This window comes from Podarcis raffonei, chromosome 7, assembly GCF_027172205.1.
Source record: "Podarcis raffonei isolate rPodRaf1 chromosome 7, rPodRaf1.pri, whole genome shotgun sequence".
Classification (NCBI taxonomy): Eukaryota; Metazoa; Chordata; class Lepidosauria; order Squamata; family Lacertidae; genus Podarcis; species Podarcis raffonei.
The window spans coordinates 42,511,290-42,533,789 of NC_070608.1; the positions used below are offsets into that span (position 1 = coordinate 42,511,290).

The window sequence follows — 22,500 nt, forward strand, 5'->3', positions numbered from 1 at the left end:
AAACCCACATCTTTTCACTCGCTTTCCCAAAAGATCCATTTGTATTGGCTGACTTCTCCAGTCTCAGTGAGACCAGGTTAAAATTTAATATGAAGGAGCCTTTTTTGCATGGAAAACAATTCCTGCTTTCCACCTCAACTGCAAACATAATGGTGAAGTCATTTTCTTTTATGAATGCAGATTGCTGTGTTGTGACTGAATGCTTACAACAATCCTTATATTCTCAGTGAAACTTTTGCAGATCGTCATTCACAAATGCCACACCCGTCTCTAGCTGAGCAAGCCAAAGAAATGGCATTTGCCATCACGTAGATATGATTACCGGTAACTCCTTCTCAGGGAGCTTGGGAAAAAGACCAGGGCATATCTTAGACTGACTCACCTAGTATCTGATTCTGATGACTCTGAAAGGGGGGGGGGGATGAGTTTAAAGTTCTAATCTAGGGCTACATATGCACCAACCCTTTAAAGTATATTCAAAGCACATCATTTCCCTCAAAGAATTGTGGGCCCTGTAGTTTGTTAAGGGTTGCTGGAATTGTAACTCTGTGAGGGATGAACTGTAGGACCCAGAATTCTTTGAGGGAAAAGAATGTGCCTTGAATTGTGTATTCCCAATTTGAGCTTCTAGCTCTCTCGTTTATTACTCTATGATTATTTTATCCTGTTTCTAGCTTATTATATTCAGTGCTATTTTTCTAGAAAAAAGTGCCAGAACTCACCATGAACGCCTCCCTTGTTCTCTTATAATGGCAATGGCACCCACCTGAGAGATGCTGGAACTAAATTTTATTGAGTTTTCCTTTTTTACATTTCAAATTAAACATTTTGCAAACTTTGAAATATCCAGTGACTTCCCTTCTTCTCCTTCCATGGTTCATATTACATATCATACTTTCCTGCATATTTTATTCTAACCATTTATATCAATTTTCCACTTTTACATCAATCAAATATTATTTACTCTGTTGAATTTATCTTAATGCTGCCTGTGTTTTCAGCTGTGTACAATTATTTTCCATATATTCAATAAATATTTTCCACTCTTCTTTAAATATACATTCTTCTTGCTCTCTTATTCTATGTGTTAAACCTGCAAGATCTGCATATTCTAACATCTTAAGTTGCCAATCCTCTTTATAAGGGACCTCGCTCACTTTCCATTTTGGGGGTAACAAAACACAGGCCACTGCTGTTGCATACATAAATAAACTTTTCTGGCACCTGGAAATTTCTGTCAGGGTTATTCCCAACAAAAAGGACTCTAGTTTTTTGGGGAAGGTAAATTTAAACATTTTTTCAACTCATTATAAATCATTTTCCAATATTCTTTCACCTTTCTACATGTCCACCATGTGTGGACCTTTCCCAGTTTCGTTGACTGCTAAAACCTATTTTGCTTTCACTCAGTTTCCACAGGAATTGGTACATGCTGCTTAAGCTGCCTGTTTACCAAACAAACATTATCTACTACAGTGGTACCTCAGGTTACATACGCTTCAGGTTACATATGCTTCAAGTTACAGACTCCACTAACCCAGAAATAGTGCTTCAGGTTAAGAACTTTGCTTCAGGATGAGAACAGAAATCGTGCTCCGGCGGCGCGGCAGCAGCAGGAGGCCCCATTAGCTAAAGTGGTGCTTCAGATGAAGAACAGTTTCAGGTTAAGAACGAACCTTTGGAACGAATTAAGTACTTATCCCAAGGTACCACTGTATTGCTGACATGCTGCGTTAGGAGCATGTTGTGTGTTGCGCTTTTGGGTGTATGGATGTATGCATATCCCCATCCACCTGTGACGTGATCCATACATGTGTCCTATTGTTCTACTACCATTGACATCACTGGCTTGCAAAAGAGATCATACTCATTAGGATTAGCATATATTGCTCCATCGAGATCCTCAGGCCAATTGAAATTCATGGCATATGCAACTCCATTGCATCATGTTAGCCCTGCTCCCACCTTTCTTAATCCCTTTTAATTCATCATTGAACTCATTGCCTTTCCTTCCTGGAAGTTACCCTGGAAGTTGCCCAAGCAAAATTGCCCTCAGTCCATACCTCAGTTTAGCCCTGCGCAGATATGTTCTATGTGTGCTACCTTTCAACGTAGTGTGCTTGTGTGTGTGTGTGTGTGTGTGTGGATATGTGTCCTCATCAGTGTTTGCCTGCTGGTCCCAAGCCCTCACAATGCCTCACCTGCACATGGTCCTCATAGGGATACATGTACATACACCCTGATGCTCCATTTAAAGGGGTCTTGGGGTCCAAAACCAAGCATGCTGCAGATAGACCATAGAGCTTCCAGTGGCAGCCTTAGGTCGGCCAGTTCAGTAGATCAGTGTCTTGGGGAGGCCACATTCCTTGGCACGTCCCTGAAAAGGTTTCAGCCCTCCGGCAAGAGACTGAAACGGATACAATGCCTGAACCAAAAATTCTACCTACACCTGTAATCAATAAAGTTGTGGCCATTTTTAATCCAAATCGTTGTCTGTTAAATGTTGTTCTATCACACCTCACTTGGGTCATTTGCTGGGAGGAGTGGCACTGCGACTGGAACCAGGACTCTCCCTCTCCTTTTTGGACCCCCCTCCTTTGCTGCAGCTCTCAAGGTTGGGCTTAGCATGTTGTCTGTAAGGTGTGTATGCAGTACAGTAGTACCTCGGTTTTTGAACAGCTTAGTTCTCGAACTACTTGGAACCCGAATACTTCAAACCCAGAAATGAGTGTTCCGGTTTCCGAACATTTTTCGGAAGCCGAACGTGATCCGATTTGAGTGCACACTTCTGTTTTGAGCGAGCGGCTTTGCCCCAGCAGTGACTGCAGCTTCCTTCCCTTTCCTCTGCTGGGAAGCGCCTCTTTCCTAGGTACAAAGTGGAGCTGGACGGCTCCTCGGAATGTAAGTGACTCCAGAGTAGGGAGACTTGGAAGCTGGCGACTCTCCCCCATGGCGCAGAGAGGGGCGGTGGTTTTTTTTTTGGGGGGGGAGCGTGTGGTGGGGGAACTATGCTGGGCAAGTTGACCTTCCCGTCCCCTCGCCTTTCCTCCTCCCCCGCCGTCCCAAGCCCGACCCCATGCGTGGTCCAGGCAGGCAGTGTGGGCACCGCATTCCCGAGCAGGCTCTAGCCCACCTGGCTCAGCGTCTGGCGGCTAGGAGCGCAGCCGAGAGCAACCGCCTCCACCTCTCCACGTTCCGGTGCTGCTGTCGCGTCCAGGTGCCACCGTGCGAGGGACTGGGCAGATCATGATGCCGGAAAACATGCAGGAGAGAGGAGGGGGATTGGTTTGGGCGCGGGGAGAGAACTTTTGCCTCCCTCCCCGCCCCACTTAAACTCCATCCTCTCGCCCGGATCCAGTTAGCCACCTCCTTCTCCACACGCACTCCACGCGCTGCTCGTTCCTCCAGTTTGAGTGTTTCCACCCCTCCACTTAAACTCCCCCCTCTCGTCTGGTCCCTCCAATGGCAACTGGTAGATCACTGCCAGTTTCTGATACTGGTAGATTGCATGGTTTATTGCTTTCATTTTATGGATCAATGGTCTCATTAGATAGTAAAATTCATATTGAATTGCTGTTTTGGGGGTTGTTTTTAATTGTCTGGAGTGGATTAATTCATTTTGCCTTACTTTCTATGGGAAAGCGCACCTTGGCTTTGGAATGCTTTGGTTTTGGAACAGACTTCTGGAACCGATTAAGTATGAGAACCAAGGTACCACTGTATGTCTTATCTCACTTTGTAATTTCCTTCAACACCCTTTCCCCTTAGAGTATGAATACCTTTCCCACCCCCTTCTTTGTCTTACAGCCATTTTTACTCTTCACCCAAGGAGCGCGGGTGGCACTGTGGGTTAAACCACAGAGCCTAGGACTTGCCGATCAAAAGGTCAGCGGTTCGAATCCCTGCAATGGGGTGAGCTCCCCTTGCTCGGTCCCAGCTCCTGCACACTTAGCAGTTTGAAAGCACGTCAAAGTGCAAGTAGATAAATAGGTACCGCTCCTGTGGGAAGGTAAATGGCGTTTCCGTGCACTGTTCTGGTTCGCCAGAAGCGGCTTAGTCATGCTGGCCACATGACCCGGAAGCTGTACGCTGGCTCCCTTGGCCAGTAAAGCGAGATGAGCACCGCAACCCCACAGTCGGTCACAACTGGACCTAATGGTCAGGGGTCCCTTTACCTTTAAGGAGCTATTGGTGCTGGCATTGGCCTGACTGAAGATGTATGACATACATATATGGGGCAGGGCAGGCAAGTGAGAATATGGTACTGTGGCCCACCTGCAAGTGGCCCAAGGTCCAATGTTTAAAAAACATTAGGGTTGCAGCACAAGTATCTCTTTAGACTACAAATCACTTCCGTCAGTAAAGAAATCAAACAAGTTTGGCCAGAAGTTTTTATTAAACCGAATATTATTTTACATCTTCAAATATAAGCTTGTTTGCCAGTTTATTGTAACCACAGAGCTTCAGTGGTTTACTCACAAACAAAGCAATTCTTAAAAAAACAAAACAAAACCCGATCACAGCAGAAAACAGCAATAGGGGTTATTACTAACAAGTGCTTTAGGTACTTGAAGGGCAATGTTATTGCTAGTTGATAAGTGAAAAAGCAAGTGTTAAAGCCTATGTTTGCTAAGTATTAAACAGTTCATTTCTAAGGCGTATCAGTGCATCGTACTATAGACAGACAAAAACAAACCAACAAACCCTTCTTTCATTAAAAAAAGGTTTTGTATTAGGATTATTTTTATTCCCAGACAGTAGTTTCAATAAACATGAAGAGAAGAGTGAAAAGTGACTGTGCTAATTACAGCCATGCAATTCTAGGGTACTAATATTTTAGACCAGCTTAAAATATATTGTGTAAGGAAGTACGTTTTTAAAAATAAAAACACCCATGTGCTGATGTCTATTATCAAATGAGTGCATGTTTCTTACTTTAGAGAAGCTTATTTGTTACTGGCAGTCCTTGTGGTTAACACACAAAAGAGAAAGAGTTGCCTTGAAGTTTAGCTTCTTCGGGGCTTCCTCATGTGTACAATTGTGGGTTGAATGAAGACTGCTCAGCAGCAATTTTTAATAGCAGCAAATTTAATAGCCAACTAAATATTTTAAATACAACATAATTATTCGGACAGAATGGAACAATCTTGTACAATTGAAATATGCCAAAATGGTGACTGTCTCTGTGGGCATAACTGCACTCACAATATATTTGCTCTTTCAAGGAATTATTGAATCAGTAGTTTTGTGCCATAGAGCGCTAATAGAGAATTCTCAGGCCACCTACTCAGCTATAATTCCCAGGATTCTTTGGGTGAAACCATAATAGTTAAACTGGTCTAAAATTTATAGTGAACATTTGCCCTTGTAAGTGCTGAAAGCTACTGAAACTGAATAGATCCAAAGAAATACAAAGAGAAATTAAGTTCTGTTTCTGATGTTTTAAAAACCTGTGTTGAGAAGTAGCCAGTAAATGGCTGAAGTGGAATGACTTTGTAACATAAGAAAAGTCAAATATGAGGACCAAATAATGTTGCAGGAGCTTCATTAGAAATGGATCCTGTATTGACATGACAGTGGTGGTATGGTAGTCAATGAGGTTAATCCAAGGCACCGTCATTGCTAATTGGAAGCTTTTCATTTTCTGGCTGTTCCTCTACACACATTTATAAAACAACAGAAGGAAACGAAACACTGGGAGCACCTTTAAGCAGCCATAAAAACCAAGGTCCTTAAATTTCTTTAGATGTCTACCAAATATAATCAAGGCACTTCCAAGGTAAAGAGAACAGAGTATTATAATCTGAAGGGGGGGGGACAATAATTGAAAAGAACAAATATATTTACATTACAGAGCATGTTGTCGATGCTGCAGTTACTTTCGGCTTACATATGGTAAATAACTAAGCATGTGAACCAGAACCCAAATAACTTTTCTAGGGCCTTTGCATGCCCAGTGAAGCACCCTATGCCACATTTCCAATAAACATGTAACTGTCAGTTGAACCAACAGATGTGCCTTTACCTTCATGATCATATATAAAGTGTTAGTTTGTGATACAGCATAGGGATATGGTGACGAAGAAAGAAAAGCCCAATGTTCTACTGGGTGCATGCAAGCGGGTTCCCTTTGGCATTCCTGAAGAAGCTCTTTGAATCCTGGCCAATATAGTCTATATTTTCAGTATTTTATTGACTCAGCTTTGTGTGCATTTAAGCTTCAATGAAAGCAGTAAACAACATATAAAAGATTTGGGTAGTAGTGCAATCTTATGCTTGTTCCACGAGTAATCCATGGTTCAGTGTGGGGACTTACTCCATGGCAGGCATAGGATTTCAGTTTTAGGGTTTTGCAGCAGCTTGAAAAAGTTAATAGCAAATATTTAGCTGGAGATGTTAAGCTTTAGTTGAAATACAGATTTATCAGAGCAGGTTTCTTCGGAGAGAAACCATTCAATAATCAAATTTGCTTTTGAGATATGATACAACAGGCTCGCTTAGTCGTATCTGTGCTCTTGGCTTGTTATCATTTTTTTTCAACATTCCCAAGTATGTTGTTCCTTCTGCCAGTGGGCCATGCAATTTAAGCTCTATAGGAAACTAAGTAGAGGGATGGTAATGTATACTGTCAGAAAGGTAATTGTTTCATGACCAGAGTGGTTCCTGTAGCTGGCCATTCATCATATACAAAGTCATAAAGAGTGGCTGATATGTTCTGAGAACTGATGGCATGCAATGGGGTCTTAAACATGCATCATTCATCAATATTGCAATGACCTGTAATAATTTTGCTTAAACCAGATACAACCTGGAATCCTCTGCTGCTAGGGCTGTGTGTTGTCCTTAAAAGAGCTCTTAAGAGCCTGCCATTCTGACTGCGATATCACACAGGATTTCAGTCTGTCATACGAAAGTTGATGTATTTTGTTTCTTTCCTCTTTCCCTCACTTTGTTACCTAGCGCCTTCATGTTTGCCAGCTAGAGAGTTGAACTGTGCATTACATCTGAAGTTACTACTTGGAAGAGATTCTATGCAAGCACTATTAAATACACCAAGCAGTTCCAAAACTGAGTGAAACAGTCTGGCCAGTGTTCCTAAAGGGAGCTGTTCCTAAAAGTCACCTTGAGCACAATTCCATTTCCCTTCCAGGCTGGTAAAAACAATTGAATAATGTGGCGAGCAAATACAGGGTGTTTTTAGCAAATGACATTAGGAAGGCAGCACGATGGAGCTACAATGCTCCCCAACACCAATGATGTATTAAAAGTCTGTGCCATTGGCTCCTGCATTATATTCACTGCCATTTGTGGATGGGGGGCGGGCAGGGTGCTAGAGTGGTCCTATATTGGCAGTGATTCTGCATTTCCTTTTTGGTCTGCATAGCTTTAAGAGGTTTTCAGGCAAGTCTCTTCCCCACCCCCCATATGATTTGCTATGTATAAATAATAACATTGTTCAGTGGCAAATCTCTCTCTTTAAAAAAAGGAGTTTTGCAGCAATATGTAATTGCAAGAGGCCTTATTGATTTGAATACTGAATAGTGCTGTATTTTGTCACCCGCCTTCGACTTGTACCAGGAGAAGCAGATCCTATTGTTTGGCTAAGGAGATTATCAGGACTCAGCATTTGACCTGTGATGCCACTCATGCTGCCAACGCCGCCACTCATTCCTGCCCCTGACACTACTCTTTCAGTAACAACCACATTGCGTCCACCTGATAACTCAGAAGGGATGCTACTCATGCCACCAATGCCTCCACTCATTCCTGCCCCTGACACTACTCTTTCAGTAACAACCACATTGCGTCCACCTGATAACTCAGAAGGGATGCTCAAATTGCCCTGCATGCCTGCAACAGGTCGAATCACTCTTTCCGTCACCACTACATTTGACCCCTCAGATAGGTCAGGAATACTCATGGAAGGGGGTATCCTTGCATTTGGAGCAATCACCCTTTCTGTGACCACCACATTGGACCCATCTGGTAGCTCTGGAATATCTATCATGCCATGCAAATCAGTGACCGCGCCAGGAGCAAGCACCCTTTCTGTTACCACAACATTTGATCCACACAGAGGATCGACATTCATTGTAGGAGGTTTCATTGTTGGCCCAGTTGTATACGTCTCAGTCACCACTACATTGCCTTGGAGCATAGGATCAGGCCTTGGAGGCTGTACAGCAGAAGTAGTCGTGTAGGTATTTTCAGTAACAACCGTCGTGCTGCCAACAGGAGGAGGTGGAGTCATAGTTGAAGATGTATTAACAACGATGGTAGTTCCAGGCGGTGGCAGGCTTATATCGAGATCAGGATTGGGCAAAGATGGCCAATTCGAGTCAGTATCTGGGAATGGCTCAATTTGCACACCCAGGCAGATTTCTGCCAAGGTCTTAAACTTAGGTCCCAGTGTATCTAGATAGGTGTCATCCAGATCATCACCAATAAAACTGCAACAGCCAATGGAACCAACAGGAGAGCCTATACCCTCATGATCATATATCAGGAGACAGTCATTTGCAGGTCTGCCTTCGTCTTCGTCAGCATAGGCAAACGCTTTCTAAAAATGAAGAAAGGGGAAGACAGAATTGAAGTCCTTGCTTTCTTGTGATCAACATGGAGAAGAATATAAATCTATTAGTAAGAGATGCAATGCACTGCTATTGAGCACCAGGCAGAATATCAGTGGTTAAAAAATGTGCAATTGGAGTGATTAGATTTGTTCAGATAAATTCCTTCTGCAGTTAGCCAAAGGTCAGGCGTGCAGAGCTTATGTTGAGGGCAGAAGGAGAAATTGATGTGCCTAGGAAATGATGTGGCAGGGGCAGATGTGGTCAGATACAACCAGCAAGTATAACTTCTCTGCACCCAGAAATACATTTGGTGCAAAGCATCCTAAAGTCACCACCTTTCCCTACCACCCCTCCAATTTGCCAAAGCAACTGCATTTAGCAACTTGGATAAAAGCAGTTTGGACTTCTCTGACCCTGAATATATTCCTGTTTACCTGGGATTGAAATTTGCCCTACATATACTGGCAAGGACAGTTGCATACAACCATGGTAAGGACTTGTCCCAAACTGGCACATTTAGTAAACTGCCTGTGTTGAAAGAGATGAACATGGGTTACCTCCGAAAAATAGCTGTCCAAGAAAGCCATATTCACGCCACTCTCTCTGTATTCTTTTATGGTCCCTCCATATGCTTCTTTTCTTCCTGTTGTTCCATAGCCTGTAGTAGTTCCATAATCAACATTCGTTCCATAGCCTTTAACTGCTCCGAGTCCGATTGTTTCTTCAACTCCTGTACTCACTCCACCTTTATACTTAGTTGCATAGATATCTGAAAATTAGAAACAACAACAACAACCCATATTATTTTTGCATGATGCTTTCGGAGGAACAGTGGTAATTTATGTAGTCCCCAAACATCCTGGCCTACTAGCCAATGCGGAGATGAATTCAAGCCACTTTAAACCCCATTAATATGGGCAAGCAGTAGTGGCTGGTGCCCCTTGGGTCTGGTTAGGCAAAAGGTACCTTATTTTTCCATCTATAAGACACCCCATGTATAAGACGCCCCCTATTTTGGGGGACTCAGATTTAAGAAAATTGGGGAAGATGTATCCGTGTATAAGACGCCCCCTAATTTCTGACATTATTTTTTAGGAAAAAACCTAGTCTTATACATGGAAAAATACGGTAGGTAGTGCTAGAGGTAATGACAGACTGAGCTAGCTAATTCTAGTTTTGCACCCATCCTCTTTGTTTCTGAGTTCTACAAGGACAATCTTGAGACTTAGGAGGAGGAAGCTGACAGCCAGTGCCACCATCAAGAAAGCAGGCAGAGTGGGGCTGGTAGAGGGCAGATTGAAGTTGTTGGAGCAGTGCATCCTAATAGGCCAACTTCTACTACTGCTCATATACAGTGGTACCTCGGTTTACGAACAGCCCTGTTAACAAACTATTCGGTATACGAACTCTGCAAAACCAGAAGTAGGTGTTACAGTTAGCAAACTTTAACTCGGTCTACGAATGGAAGCCGAACGGTGGAAGTGCACTGGCGGTGGGAGGCCTCATTAGGGAAAGCGCACCTCAGTTTAAGAACGGTTTTGGTTTAAGAATGGACTTCCAGAATGGATTAAGTTCGTAAACCAAGGTACCACTGTATAGGTGTTTCCTCCTCCCCTCCTCTTCTTCTTCTACTTCTTCTGTGAAAGCCACACGGCGAGCAGCTTATCTGTATGGATGAACGCCATATGCACAAAGGAACATCTGTTGATCTCTGGATTTCAGTGGTATGGATTTCAGTTAACGTTGGAGGTGCTAACAACATCTAAACCAAGGTTTGCCAAACTTGGGTCTCCAGCTGTTTTTGGGCTACAAAAACAGCTGGACACCCAAGTCTGGGAAACCCTGATCTAAACTATAGTAGGTGAACACAGTCTGTGGAGCTGGGTTATGCTTCTGAAGCTGCCCTGTCTCTCCAAGCCTTTTGTATTATCCCTCCATAAATCCATTGGAAGGAATAAATATGAAAAGTATTATTTACCGAACTTACAATCTCCGTTTAGCCTTACCTGAGGAGTCACCATAGTCGCCCATGCCTGTATTTGCTACTTGCCCGCAAATATTTGAAACGTCCTAGAAGAAGTGAATAAAAATAAATTTTAAAAAGCTAGTTTAAATATGGATTTTTTAAAAAGAGATGTAAATATAAGGTTTTTGGCCTGATTCAGAGGACCACAAGCACAATGGGAAACTAGACAGGCATTAGCAGCAGATGTTGGGTTGGAGTGGGAGCATTTGCCTAACCTCCCGGCAGCAGAGCTGCTGCTGTTCACAGGGAGTGAAGGTGGGACAAGGCAGTGGAGGGGGAGCCAGTTTGCATAAGGCTGACCCTGCTGCCTGGCCCCTCCCCATCAGCAGCAGCAACCCACCTACCAGGAGGTCAGGTAAGTGATGGGATTACACTTCTTCTGAAGGAGTGGGTATGCAACTTTGGAGTACTTCTGGATCTGCTGCTGTCACTTGTGGCTTAGGTGGCCTTGGTGGCACAGAGTACCTTCCATCTGCTTCAGCTGAACCCCTGCCTAGACAAGGATAGCCTAACATTAGTTGTCTGTGCTCTGTTAACCTCCAGTTTAGATTACTGCAGCATGTTATACATAGAGCTGCCTCTGAAGACAGTTTGGAAACATCAGCTGGTGCAGAATTCGGAGGCCAGGTTGCTCACTGGGGCAAGATGGCTTGAGCATATAATGCCAATCCTGGCTCAACTGCACCGGCTGCCAGTTAGTTTCTGCGCCCAATTCAAAGTGCTGCTTTTGACTTATAAAGCCTTAAAAAGCTCAGGACCATGCTACCTGAAAAACTGCCTCTCCCCATATGAAGTGAGCTGGACCCTGTGATCACCATCTGAAGCCCTTCTTAGTGTGCTTCCTCTGTGAGAGGTCTGGAGGGCTGCAACATGAGAATGGGCTTTTTCTGTAGTCACTCCCTCTTAGTGGAATGCTCTCCCCAGGGAAGTTCACCTGGGCTTTGGTTACATATCTCTAGGTGCTAGATAAAAACACTCCTCTGAGACATTTGGCTAATTAAAAAATCTATGACCTTTTAAACTGGGGGTGGATGGGGGGAGAATTATTTTTGCTTGTTATTATGGTATGTATTTTTGTGTTTTTATATTGTAAACCACCCTGTGATCTTCAAATGAAGGACGGTATAGAAATTTTAATGATGGTGATGATGATGGTGATACTGCACCAACCTCCCTGCTACCTTGCTCCTCCTTCCCAGTAAACAACAGTGGCCCACCTGTCAGGAAGCTAGCACAGCAGTTCCACCCCACCTGGTGAGCTGCTTCTGCCTGAGAGACTTGCCTCAGCTGATCCTAGCAGTTGGGCAGATCAATATGGAGGAAAATAGTCAACCAAGTAATATGTTGTTTTGCTATGCTTATTTTGGTTGCTTTTATATTACTTGGGAGTCGGCTCGGAGTGAAAACACTGAAGAGTGGAATACAAATGTTGAAATGGAATAGATGGGACAGACAATAATGGTTGTGCTGGGAAGTCTGACAGGTCCATCATTGTGTTAGAGGCTTCATATTGATAATGGGATAGAGCCTGTAAAGCTTTCTGCAAAGTTATGAACCAACCCGGTCTTCAGGCTGTGCTCCTTCAATTCCCCATGAATGAATAGCTCCTTCTGAACATTCAGGCACAGGCTCAAATCCAGCCCCAACGCCACCAGTAGGACCAGATCCACAATAGCCGCAACAGTCACTCTGTGACATCAGAATTGGAACCACTAATAGAAGAGGTAAAAGAAATTGATGCCGTTTTTAAGCATTATGGCATATATTTGTCTCCAAATATAAATACGCAACTTAATTTGCAAGGAATGATAAGTTCTGAGATCCAAGAGGAATTTTAAATTAGACAGAACCAAGAATCCTTTGATTTCTAACCACTTTTATGTTTCTTTCTTTCTTTCTTTTTTCTTATTTACTTTTCTATTATTTCTTGTCGACAACACATACTATGTTACAGTCATGCACAAAATAATAAGAAAGATAACAGCATATATATAAAACACGAATTACAATAATAATAACTTATCTATATTCATCCAAATTACTATATATCTTTACTTTTACTTCCCTTCCACTCTTTCCATGGTTTCCTATTTACTGTCCTTTTAATTGTGTTTTCTTACTGTTCTAAATTATTTTCTCTTATCATCTATATTTCCTAATCTATTTGTTTAACCACTTTTATGTTTCAATGGTGAGCATTACGAACAACACATTATTTCTATTTATCCTTCTTTACGCGAACAGGCATGGCTGAGACAGCATTAGGTGCCAGGATATAACTCTGATTCAAGCAGACCAGTCAGCCTACTGGTGCTGGGATCCAGTTTCTGGATTACTGATTCCCATTGCTGATACGGCAGCTGCCCTGGCAGCTACATGAGCAGCACTCCTATGGCAACTGATGCATCTCTGGATCTGCTTTGCAGGTGTAGTTGGGAAGAGCCATAGCTGAGTGGTAAAGCATCTACTTTGCATGCAGAAGGTCCCAGGTTCAATCCCCAAGATTCCCAATCCCCAATCAATCTCCAGGCAGGGCTGGGGAAAACTGCTGCCTAAAACCCCAGAAATGCTACTGTCAGTCAGTGTAGAGACAATACCGAGCTAGATGGAGCACTGGTCTGAATCAGCACAAGGCTACTTCCTATATTTTCATTGCTGCACCCAGAACTATCTGTTGATGAGGCATCTTAAGGCTTTTTGGAAACAAGTAAGACAGCTATTTGGCCATTGACTCTGCTTAAAGGTAAAGGTAAAGGGACCCTTGACCATTAGGTCCAGTCGTGGACGACTCTGGGGTTGTGGCACTCATCTCGCTTTATTGGCCGAGGGAGCCGGCGTACAGCTTCCGGGTTATGTGGCCAACATGACTAAGCCGCTTCTGGCAAACCAGAGCAGCACACGGAGACGCTGTTTACCTTCCCGCTGGAGTGGTACCTATTTATCTACTTGCACTTCATGCTTTCAAACTGCTAGCTTGGCAGGAGCAGGGACCAAGCAACGGGAGCTCACCCCGACGCAGGGATTCGAATCGCCAACCTTCTGATAGGCAAGCCCTAGGCTCTGTGGTTTAACCCACAGTGCCACCCGCGTCCCTCTGCTTAGCTTTGTGCATTAAGCTATGGTAGCACACATTTCTGTGTTAAATGCAGCACTTGATACTTCCTTCAAGGCTAGGTTGTGATTTTAAAGTGTGTGAACATAAACATATAGTTAATGGGACTCCAAAATCTTCAACTCTCCTCTTGTCAAAAATCCTCATTTCATGGGAAGGTGCACAGAGCAGCTTTCATTAATGCAATAATGTTATAGCAAAATATTAAATAAGAAAGATCAGCAGTCTAGTTCCTTTTAAAAAACACACAGAATTCCAAAGAACAAACAAACAAAACAGAAATAGTTAATTTAGTTTCAGTAGAATACTTACACACAAATATTAGTCCTCCGAGGAACATCAGGCCAATGGCTGTAGCACTAAGTGTAGTTTCTGCGCCTCCTTGTCTGCCCCAACCATAACCATCATAACCACCATAGCCACCATAACCACCATAACCACCAGTGCCACCATCACCATAATCAATAACACCACCAGTGCCACCACCAGTTCCTCCTGTTCCGTCATCTCTTCCTCCTCCTGTTCCTCCCCAGCTGCCTGCTCCCTCACCGGTTCCTCCTCCAGTTCCTTCTCCCCCAGTTCCTCCTCCACCAGTTCCTCCTCCACCAGTTCCTCCTCCGCCAGTTCCTCCCGCTGTGCTTCCTCCCCAGCCAGTTCCTCCTCCGCTGGTTCCTCCTCCACTAGTTCCTCCCCCAATGACTCCTCCCTGGCCACCTCCACCAATAACGCCTGTTCCACCTCCTGCCATTCCTCCTCCTCCTGCTCCTCCTCCTGCTCCTCCTCCACCACCACCAGCACCACCACCACCTCCACCTCCTCCACCAGCACCACCACCAATAATAGTAACAGTGATTCTTCGAGTGGCAGACTTGACACAGTTCCCATTGCGGTCACAATGACAGGCTTGCAAAGGAATAACCAGTGGCCTATCACAGCTTCTGCCACTGTTGTCGAACACTCTAACTTGGACCTCATGAATGACAAATTCTATATCCTGGGAGAACAGTGCTGCTGAGGTATCTGTTTGGGGCGGGGAGAGGGAAGAAACAAAAATAATAATTTAGATTAAGAATTCTGCTTTGGAATCTCTGCTCAGGGTCAAGTTCATGTTCCTAAATAAAGTTAGCAGTCCTTATGAGGGCAGCCTAGACTACATTAATCTCTCAGGGTCACCTCCAACATAGTGCTGAGTGAGTGTGCTATCAGCGTTAGGATTTCCTCTTGCACAATGGGATTTCCTCACCCTCTCCTTCCCATGGATGTTCACTAAATCTGTTCTAGGAGTTCTGTCAACCCTCAGGAGCAAAGCTGGGGAGGGCACAGGGAGCATGTGGGGGTAGGAAGAAGGGGGAAGTCCCGATGAGCAAGCAGAAATCAATGTGCTGATGGGAGCCTAATCTTGTGCGATGTAGGATACAAACCTCAGAACCCATCTGGGTGCATTCAGAAAGCACATTTGAGTTTCTTTCCTGCAGCACAGTGCAGCTATGTCACTGACTTCTCTCTTTGCTTACCCTCCCATTCCCTGGGCTGATGAAGTTAATTAGCAATGTCTTGTAAGAATTGGCCATCAACTGATAAAAGTGAATGGGGGCAGGTACCCAACAGCTACATTCATGTTGATCACAGAGAAGCCAGAGAGCAGGTTATTTGATGGTCATGCTTGGAGAACATGTCCTCTAGCAAATGCTTTGAGCAGCCTTCCCCAGCCTTCACACACCTGCCCTCTAGATATTTTGGACTACAACTTCCATGAGTCTCAGCCAGCATGGCCAACAGTAAGGGATGATGGGAAATGTAGTCCCAAAACCTGGAGGACATGAGGTTGAAGAAGGCTCACTCTCAGGGATGCTTTAATTGATTACAGATCGTGCAAGACATTTGCATTATATTGAAGCTGAATTACATAACATTACACAGTTGTACCATGCCTTTGCCCGAATGTCTTTGTTTGCTACAAACTCAATAGATGTTTCTCCCTTCCTGTGGCCCAGATGCTCAAACTCAGGCATCCCCAATCTGCGGCCCTCCAGATGTTTTGGCCTACAATTCCCATGATCCCTAGGTAACAGGACCAGTGGTCAGGGATGATGGGAATTGTAGTCCAAAACTTCTGGAGGGCCGAAGGTTGGGGATGCCTGCTCAAACTGTTGTGTAGGATTCCCACATGCCCAAGTTGAGAGTGACCAGAAAGCACACCGATTCTTACAAACTTACCATACAAAGAAATGGTTGGTGCAGGGATAGGAGGGAGGTGTTGGAAGGTAAAACCAGCTTAGAAAGTCAGGCAAGCATTGACTGGCAAGGTGATCTCTACATATAAATGTACTCACCATTCACTATTCTGATGTTCCACGAACTTCCTGGAGACTGTGCCACTATTGTAAATTTAAAAGGTGGACCATATGGATGGCCATCTAGATCATGAGCTGTGATTACCGCTGTTGGATTGTCCACACATACTCTTCTGATTTCGTCTGTTACAGTAGGGCAGTTGTCATTGACATCATCAATAGTAAGCACAATGGTACCAGTAGCTGTTGTGAAAGGACTGTCTGTAATAAAAGACATCTATATGAAGATGGTGGGTGGGTGGAATCAGGTGCCTCTTACTAGTCTATGTTGCAGAAGAAAAATACTCCTGGTAAGCAAACAGCATGGCAAAACTACATTTGTACAAATCAGAAAAGTAAACAAGCGGTTGATTTTATTGTTTGAAGTTAAACAGCTGTTAAATACTCAATGGCTGATAATGGGATAAAAAGTGGTGGGGGCTTTGGGGGCAGAAGGCTATCTACACACAGCATTTTATTCTAGAATCAGTGGAGACTTAGTACATTGTCCACACACAATCTAGTTTTATGGGATACTTTTTGGTCCTCAAAAGTGCTTCTTGAGAAACTGGTTTCATTTTGAAACTAAAATCTCATTGCAGATTGATTCTGCATTACCCTGCAGTGTGTTCATTTGAAAACTGGTAAAAATAAATGTAGGCAGTCCCAGTAATGGTGTATCTGTGCAAGCAGGAACATTTCCAGATTCAGAAAAAACTACATTTTTGTGTCACAAATGGGTTAGCAAGAGAGTGGGAATAAACAGGCAGCTCCCACCATGGAGGGGTATAATAAACTGTATCTCCCAAGGGATTGGGAACAGTGATTTTAAAAAACTTGAACTTGGAGTTAGGGAGGTGGCCAGGTTTATTGATGGCACCAAATTGTTTAGGATGATAAAATTAAAAAGGTGGATTGCAAGGAGCCTCAAAAGGAGCTCTCTGAACTGAGCAAATGTGCATTAAAATGATAAATGCAATTCAATGTAAGTAAGGGCAAAGTTCTGCACACTGAGGGCAAGAATTCCTTAATTGACATTTGTGCTAAAAGGGTTTGAACTGGCAGGGACTGATCGGGAATGAGACCTTGGGATAATAGTGGATAATTCAATGAAAATGCCAACGTAGTGCGTGGCAGTTGTGAAAAGGGTGAATTCAATGTGTGGGATTATAAGCAAAGGAACTGAAAATAAAACTGCTATACAGCTGCACAGTGGGACTGCACTTGAAGTGTTGTACACTGGTCACTTTCTCTTGAAAATCATATTTTGAAGCTGGAAGAGGTGAAGAAAAGGGCACCCAAAATGATCAAGGAGCTGGAACTACTCTCTGATGTGGAAGGGTTGCAACATTTGGGTCTTTTTAGTTTAAAAAAATGGCAAGTTAAGGGCAGAGGACATGGTGGAGGTATATAAAATTATGCATGGTTTGAAGGCAATGGATAGAGAGACATTTTCTTTCTTAGGATTCTAGAGCCTCTTAGGATTCTAGGACCTGAGCTCATCCAATGAAGCTGAATGATGGAAGATTCAGTAACAAAAGGAAGTAATCCTTCACAAAGCAGATTTACAGAATTTGATTCCACAAAATATATCAATAGTCACCAGCCTCAATTCTTTAAACAGGGTCAGGGGCAATATACTTCTGAATAACATTTGCTGAGAACCACAAGTGAGGAGAGTGCTTCCAGGATTCCAGTAGGCATCTAGTTAGCCACTGTGAGAACAACATGCTGGAATGGATGGGTCTTTGGTCTGATCCAGCCCCTGCTTCTTATATGATCAGTACTAGTTCACATATGGTAGTTTACATGCCTCTTATAATTTGGATAGTTTAAACAGGATATCCTTGGATATCAAGATCAACACTACTGAACAGCAGCACTGAACTGCCAGTAGGAGAAATCTTGTAGAGCCCTGTATCTCTTTAAAGCAGGCATAGGCAAACTTGGCCCTCCAGATGTTTTGGGACTACAACTCCCACCATCTCTAGCTAACAGGACCAGTGGTCAGGGATAGTGGGAATTGTAGTCTCAAAACATCTGGAGGTCCAAGTTTGCCTATGCCTGCTCCAAAGCCTCAAAAGTCCCTCAGCGGCAGTTTGTGTCTCCATTCATTTGAAAATATGGGTATCTTTGTAAACATTCTGTTGCATGACTGAGCAGCATGCATTTATTTTGTGCTTTCAATTTCTACTGTTGGAAGCTGAAGAAGCTGAGACAGAAGAGAGTTTACAGAAAGAGGAACTTAAGAAGTGTGGACTCTTCAGAGGTGATTTATGGGGAATCAGTTTCATGTGTAGATTTGAAACTACCACACCAACATTTGGGTGCAGTTGTTGAAGGGGGCATATTTGTATATTTAGCTATTTGAAACCCACAAAGGCTACTTTCTTCACTAGCTCAAAATGGACTACGAGATAGTTGGAGGAACTATCTCAATTTGCAGAATTGCATTTCTTCAAGCTGTTGCAGACTTCCTGTAAATAGCAAGGAAAATTATATTTTAAAAACCAGCTCTTTTCTTACCTCTAGTAATAGCTAGCAGCTCTGCAGAGTATACCCCATTGACTACATAGATTGATTCCCGATCAATCACTTTGTTGAAAGAGATGGCGCCAGTTGTTGGGTTGACTCGAAACCAGGCGGCTGGATCACGTCCCATGACGTAGCTGTTTTTGATTAGCAGAAATGAATTGGGCTTCATTTTAAGATGTAACAGTGCTCACATTTGCACAAACTGACTGATTTTATTTGCTCAGTTTAATAGGAGAAAATACTGTTATGTGAGAGCAAACCTTTTTGTTGTATCTTAGAGTTTTGGTTCCACATATTATGCAGAATGAGCAGAGGTGACAAGACTTTGCTGAAGGTACTTCAGCAGCCATCTGTAATAGGTGCTGTAACTGTGTCCTGCAGGGTCCAGAGCAGGGGTTGGACTCAACCTAGAAGACCTCTGATTGTGCAGTTCCTACTTCTGCTATATAGCAGGCAGGCGCAATCACTGTAGGTAAGAATAATGAGTCTCCAATTTCCATGTCACCAGGAACTCCTCATGTCTGGGAAGGGCCATAATAGAACATCTGCCTTGCATTGGTATTCATACTAAGATAACACTATTTTTATTACTCTGTGATTTGCTATTTTAGGATTAATAATGTGCATTATTAGCACCAGAGGCCTCAAGGTTTTCCCCACCAAGAATATAGATGAGTACCATTAGTGGATTTATTTATACCACAGTTATTTGGAAGTCTCTGTATCCTCAAAACGTTGACATTTGAAATTCAGAACTGTAAATGCATTCCTTTAAAAATCAACCATATAATAGCCACAATTCATTTTTGACAAATGCAGTTTAAAGAGCAGAGAAAGATCAACTTTGAAGGTCACCTATTGTATACTAAACGCAGACCCTCCAATGTCCCAATTTTGCAGGGACAGTCCCAGAATCACAGAAGCCATCCTGGTTTCTGATTTGATCCCAGAATATCCCAGTTTTCCCTTTCCCTTCTCTCCATATCTCAGAAAACAATTAAAAGTGGTGGCGAGAGCAGACCCCCACCCTCCATCCTTTTTGGAAACAAGAGCTTTTGCTTTCTCTCTCTGTGTGTATGCATGTCTATGTGTGGGTGCAAAGATGGAGTCCTGCTTATACTGAATACACACACACACACACACACACACACACACACACACACTCTGTTAAGTCTGAATTCTTGGGGTGAGCTACAAAGAAGAATCCTGAAAACAAAGCCTATCTTACCGGACGTTAGTGGCAATTTTCCCAGTATCCTGGTCAATAGCTTGGAATGTTCCAACGTCATAGGTAAGTATAGTTTTAGTTGTTAAGCTTTCAGGTGCAGACACTTTTATTGAAGTTGGATAAAATGCTGGTCCTTCCACTACATTGGTTATTTGTACTGTAATTGGGGTACCCTGAGAAGCTGCTGAATATTGATATTGTGAAGCCACTGAAGAATGGAAAGGAGCTATGTTTCGCACACCAATACTCAGTGGTATGCTTGAAAATTCTTCATAGTTAATTTCCTAAAACAAAGAAAGAAACAGGATGTAATGCATACAAGGTATTATGCACATCCATTTATGGATAGTAAAATCATACACATAGCATTTTTATTGTTAGAAAGCCATTCGCTGGAAAGTATATTGTATTAAAATCATTTGCTGCTTGCATAACAAGACTCTTCCAGAAAAGCTGAATGCAGCGAAAAGGAGAGCCAGCACATACAAGTCAAATCCAAATAAAGCAGTCAAACGATCTTATGATTATTCTGTTTTTTAAAATCTGTTTAATAAATTCCATAGATTACATATGACTCAGGAAGTTTCCCCAGATGTGCTTCAGACAGAGCACAGATGTTGACAGATGACACAAAAAATGCAGGAAACATGAAAAGCCATTGTCAGTCCACAGTCCTGTGTGGTTGATTAAGAACCTGACACGTGGCAAAACTGCATTTCTAGCCCTGGCTCTTGGTCATACCTGCAAAAGAGCAGCATGAAAATCTGGGGAGCATCGCTGATATCACCCCCAGAATCATGCATATCACTGACCCCACACCTTCTACATCCATACACTGAGTGTGAAAGTCTGCAGATAAGTAATGTAGCCATGTCCCATGCAGGACTGCTGATTGTGTAGATACCCCTTTGCAAACATGCACACTTGATGTGTGCACAACACGGAGATGAATTAAGGCACTATATAAAGCAAAGCTGAAGTTTGGAGATGGGGAACCTGTGGCTCTGCATGTGTTGTTGGACATGTCCCATCAGTTTGATGGGCAGGTATGATGGGAATTGTAGTCCAGCAACATCAGGAAGGCCCCAGTTTCCTCACCCCCTGCTCTAGAGCTTATTTTATTGAGAGACTACAGTTATCTCTCACTCTGTGTTTCTTGGACAATATGAAAAAGAGTGGATATTTTCTACTTTCAATAAACAGTTATAGGATCAGAATTTGACTTTCAATGAAAATAGGAAAATTCATACCTTTATAACCCTCAGGATACCCTCGTTAGTTGCTCTGTCTAGGACTATGTCAAAGTTGCCATTTTCATTTCCGGAGATAAAATAAAATTCTGCAAACCAATTATCTGTATACTCTTGATCTAAATCAAAAACTTGTATTCTCAGAGCCTCTTGATTGAGTGTATTTTCTACAATGGTAATTGCGTACTAGAAAAGAAAGAAAACAATTGTTGACACGCATGCATGGGTTTCCCACTAACTCGAAAGGCAGTTTGCACATGGCTGCTACTCATTTTAAACTTGCTATGAACACTAATGATCTGATATGTATCATTTGTCACTCATATGGATACAATTAGCTGTACGGAATGAAAGAGTATCATGCTTACTTATGGCATAGTGCACAACAATCTATGGGTGACTGGGATAACCACAGCAAGCTGAAGAAAAGTGTTTTTAGAAGGTCAAAGTTCTCTCTGATAGCTGTGGGACACACACAGGTGGTGCTGTGGTCTAAACCACTGAGCCTCTTGGGCTTGCTGATCAGAAGGTCGGCAGTTCGAATCCATGCAATGGGGTAAGCTTCCATTGCTCTATTCTAGCTTCTGCCAACCTTGCAGTTTGAAGGTGTACCAGTGCAAGTAGATAAATAGGTACTGCTGTGGCGGGAAGGTAAATGGCATGTTTGTGCACTCTGGCTTCTGTCATAATGTCCCATTGCGCCAGAAGTGGTTTAGTCATGCTGGCCACATGACCCACTAAGCTGTTTGTGGACAAACGCCGGCTCCCTCAGCCTGAAAAGCGAGATGAGTGCCACACCCCATGGTCATCTTTGACTGGACTTAACCATCCAGGAGTCCTTTACCTTACCTTTTTTACCTTTTGAAGCACACTGAGGACTTTATTTTTTTTTAATTGGGAAAAATAAACTATAATATATAAATGCAATGAATCAAAACACAACTCAGCTTGCTATGGTAATCCCACCGATCCATTTTTTGTTTTGCATATTTTGTTGTTCTCAGCAGCTCAATATAGAGTAACTCCCCTCAACTCCCTCCTAGTTATTTATTTTCTTTGGTTCTCTGCCATATGATTTTAATCCATAAGACGGGCAGCAGGAACCTTGAAGTTGCCCATCAACAGTTAGTATGTGTAGACAATCTCAGCTCTCTTCCATGTAACTCTGTATTTCATTTCCTGTATTTACAAATCAGTTCGTAAATCATATGGTTTCAAGCATGCAATCACTATTAAACTTTATTTTCCTTTGTTTTATTTAGAAATATACTGTATACCTATTCTTTTAGGTATGCAGTTGAAACGCTAAATGTTTTTATGTGCAAAATCCTTTATTTTGTGTGAACACGCTATGAAAGGTCAACTCCTGAGAGTTGGTCTAAAACAACCTTCCCCAACCTGGTGCCCTCCAGATGTTGTTGGACTTGCATTTCCCATCATCCC

The 22,500-nt window shown here is 42.9% G+C and overlaps 1 protein-coding gene across 2 annotated transcripts in view; it reads right to left on the bottom strand.

Annotated features, from left to right (window-relative positions):
• Positions 1 to 6,837: 6,837 nt before the first annotated feature.
• Positions 6,838 to 22,500, bottom strand: part of LOC128417525 (desmoglein-1-beta-like) — a 126,497-nt gene continuing 110,834 nt past the window's right edge. For both annotated transcript variants that reach the window (XM_053396318.1, XM_053396317.1), the window contains 9 exons: positions 21,058 to 21,243; positions 19,808 to 20,091; positions 18,571 to 18,713; positions 16,045 to 16,266; positions 14,024 to 14,731; positions 12,160 to 12,311; positions 10,580 to 10,643; positions 9,131 to 9,342; positions 6,838 to 8,560 (listed from right to left, as the gene is read on the bottom strand). In XM_053396318.1, coding sequence (XP_053252293.1) covers positions 7,520 to 8,560; positions 9,131 to 9,342; positions 10,580 to 10,643; positions 12,160 to 12,311; positions 14,024 to 14,731; positions 16,045 to 16,266; positions 18,571 to 18,713; positions 19,808 to 20,091; positions 21,058 to 21,243 — 3,012 coding nt within the window. In that variant the 3' untranslated portion in view covers positions 6,838 to 7,519. The remainder of the gene's footprint in view (positions 8,561 to 9,130; positions 9,343 to 10,579; positions 10,644 to 12,159; positions 12,312 to 14,023; positions 14,732 to 16,044; positions 16,267 to 18,570; positions 18,714 to 19,807; positions 20,092 to 21,057; positions 21,244 to 22,500) is intronic.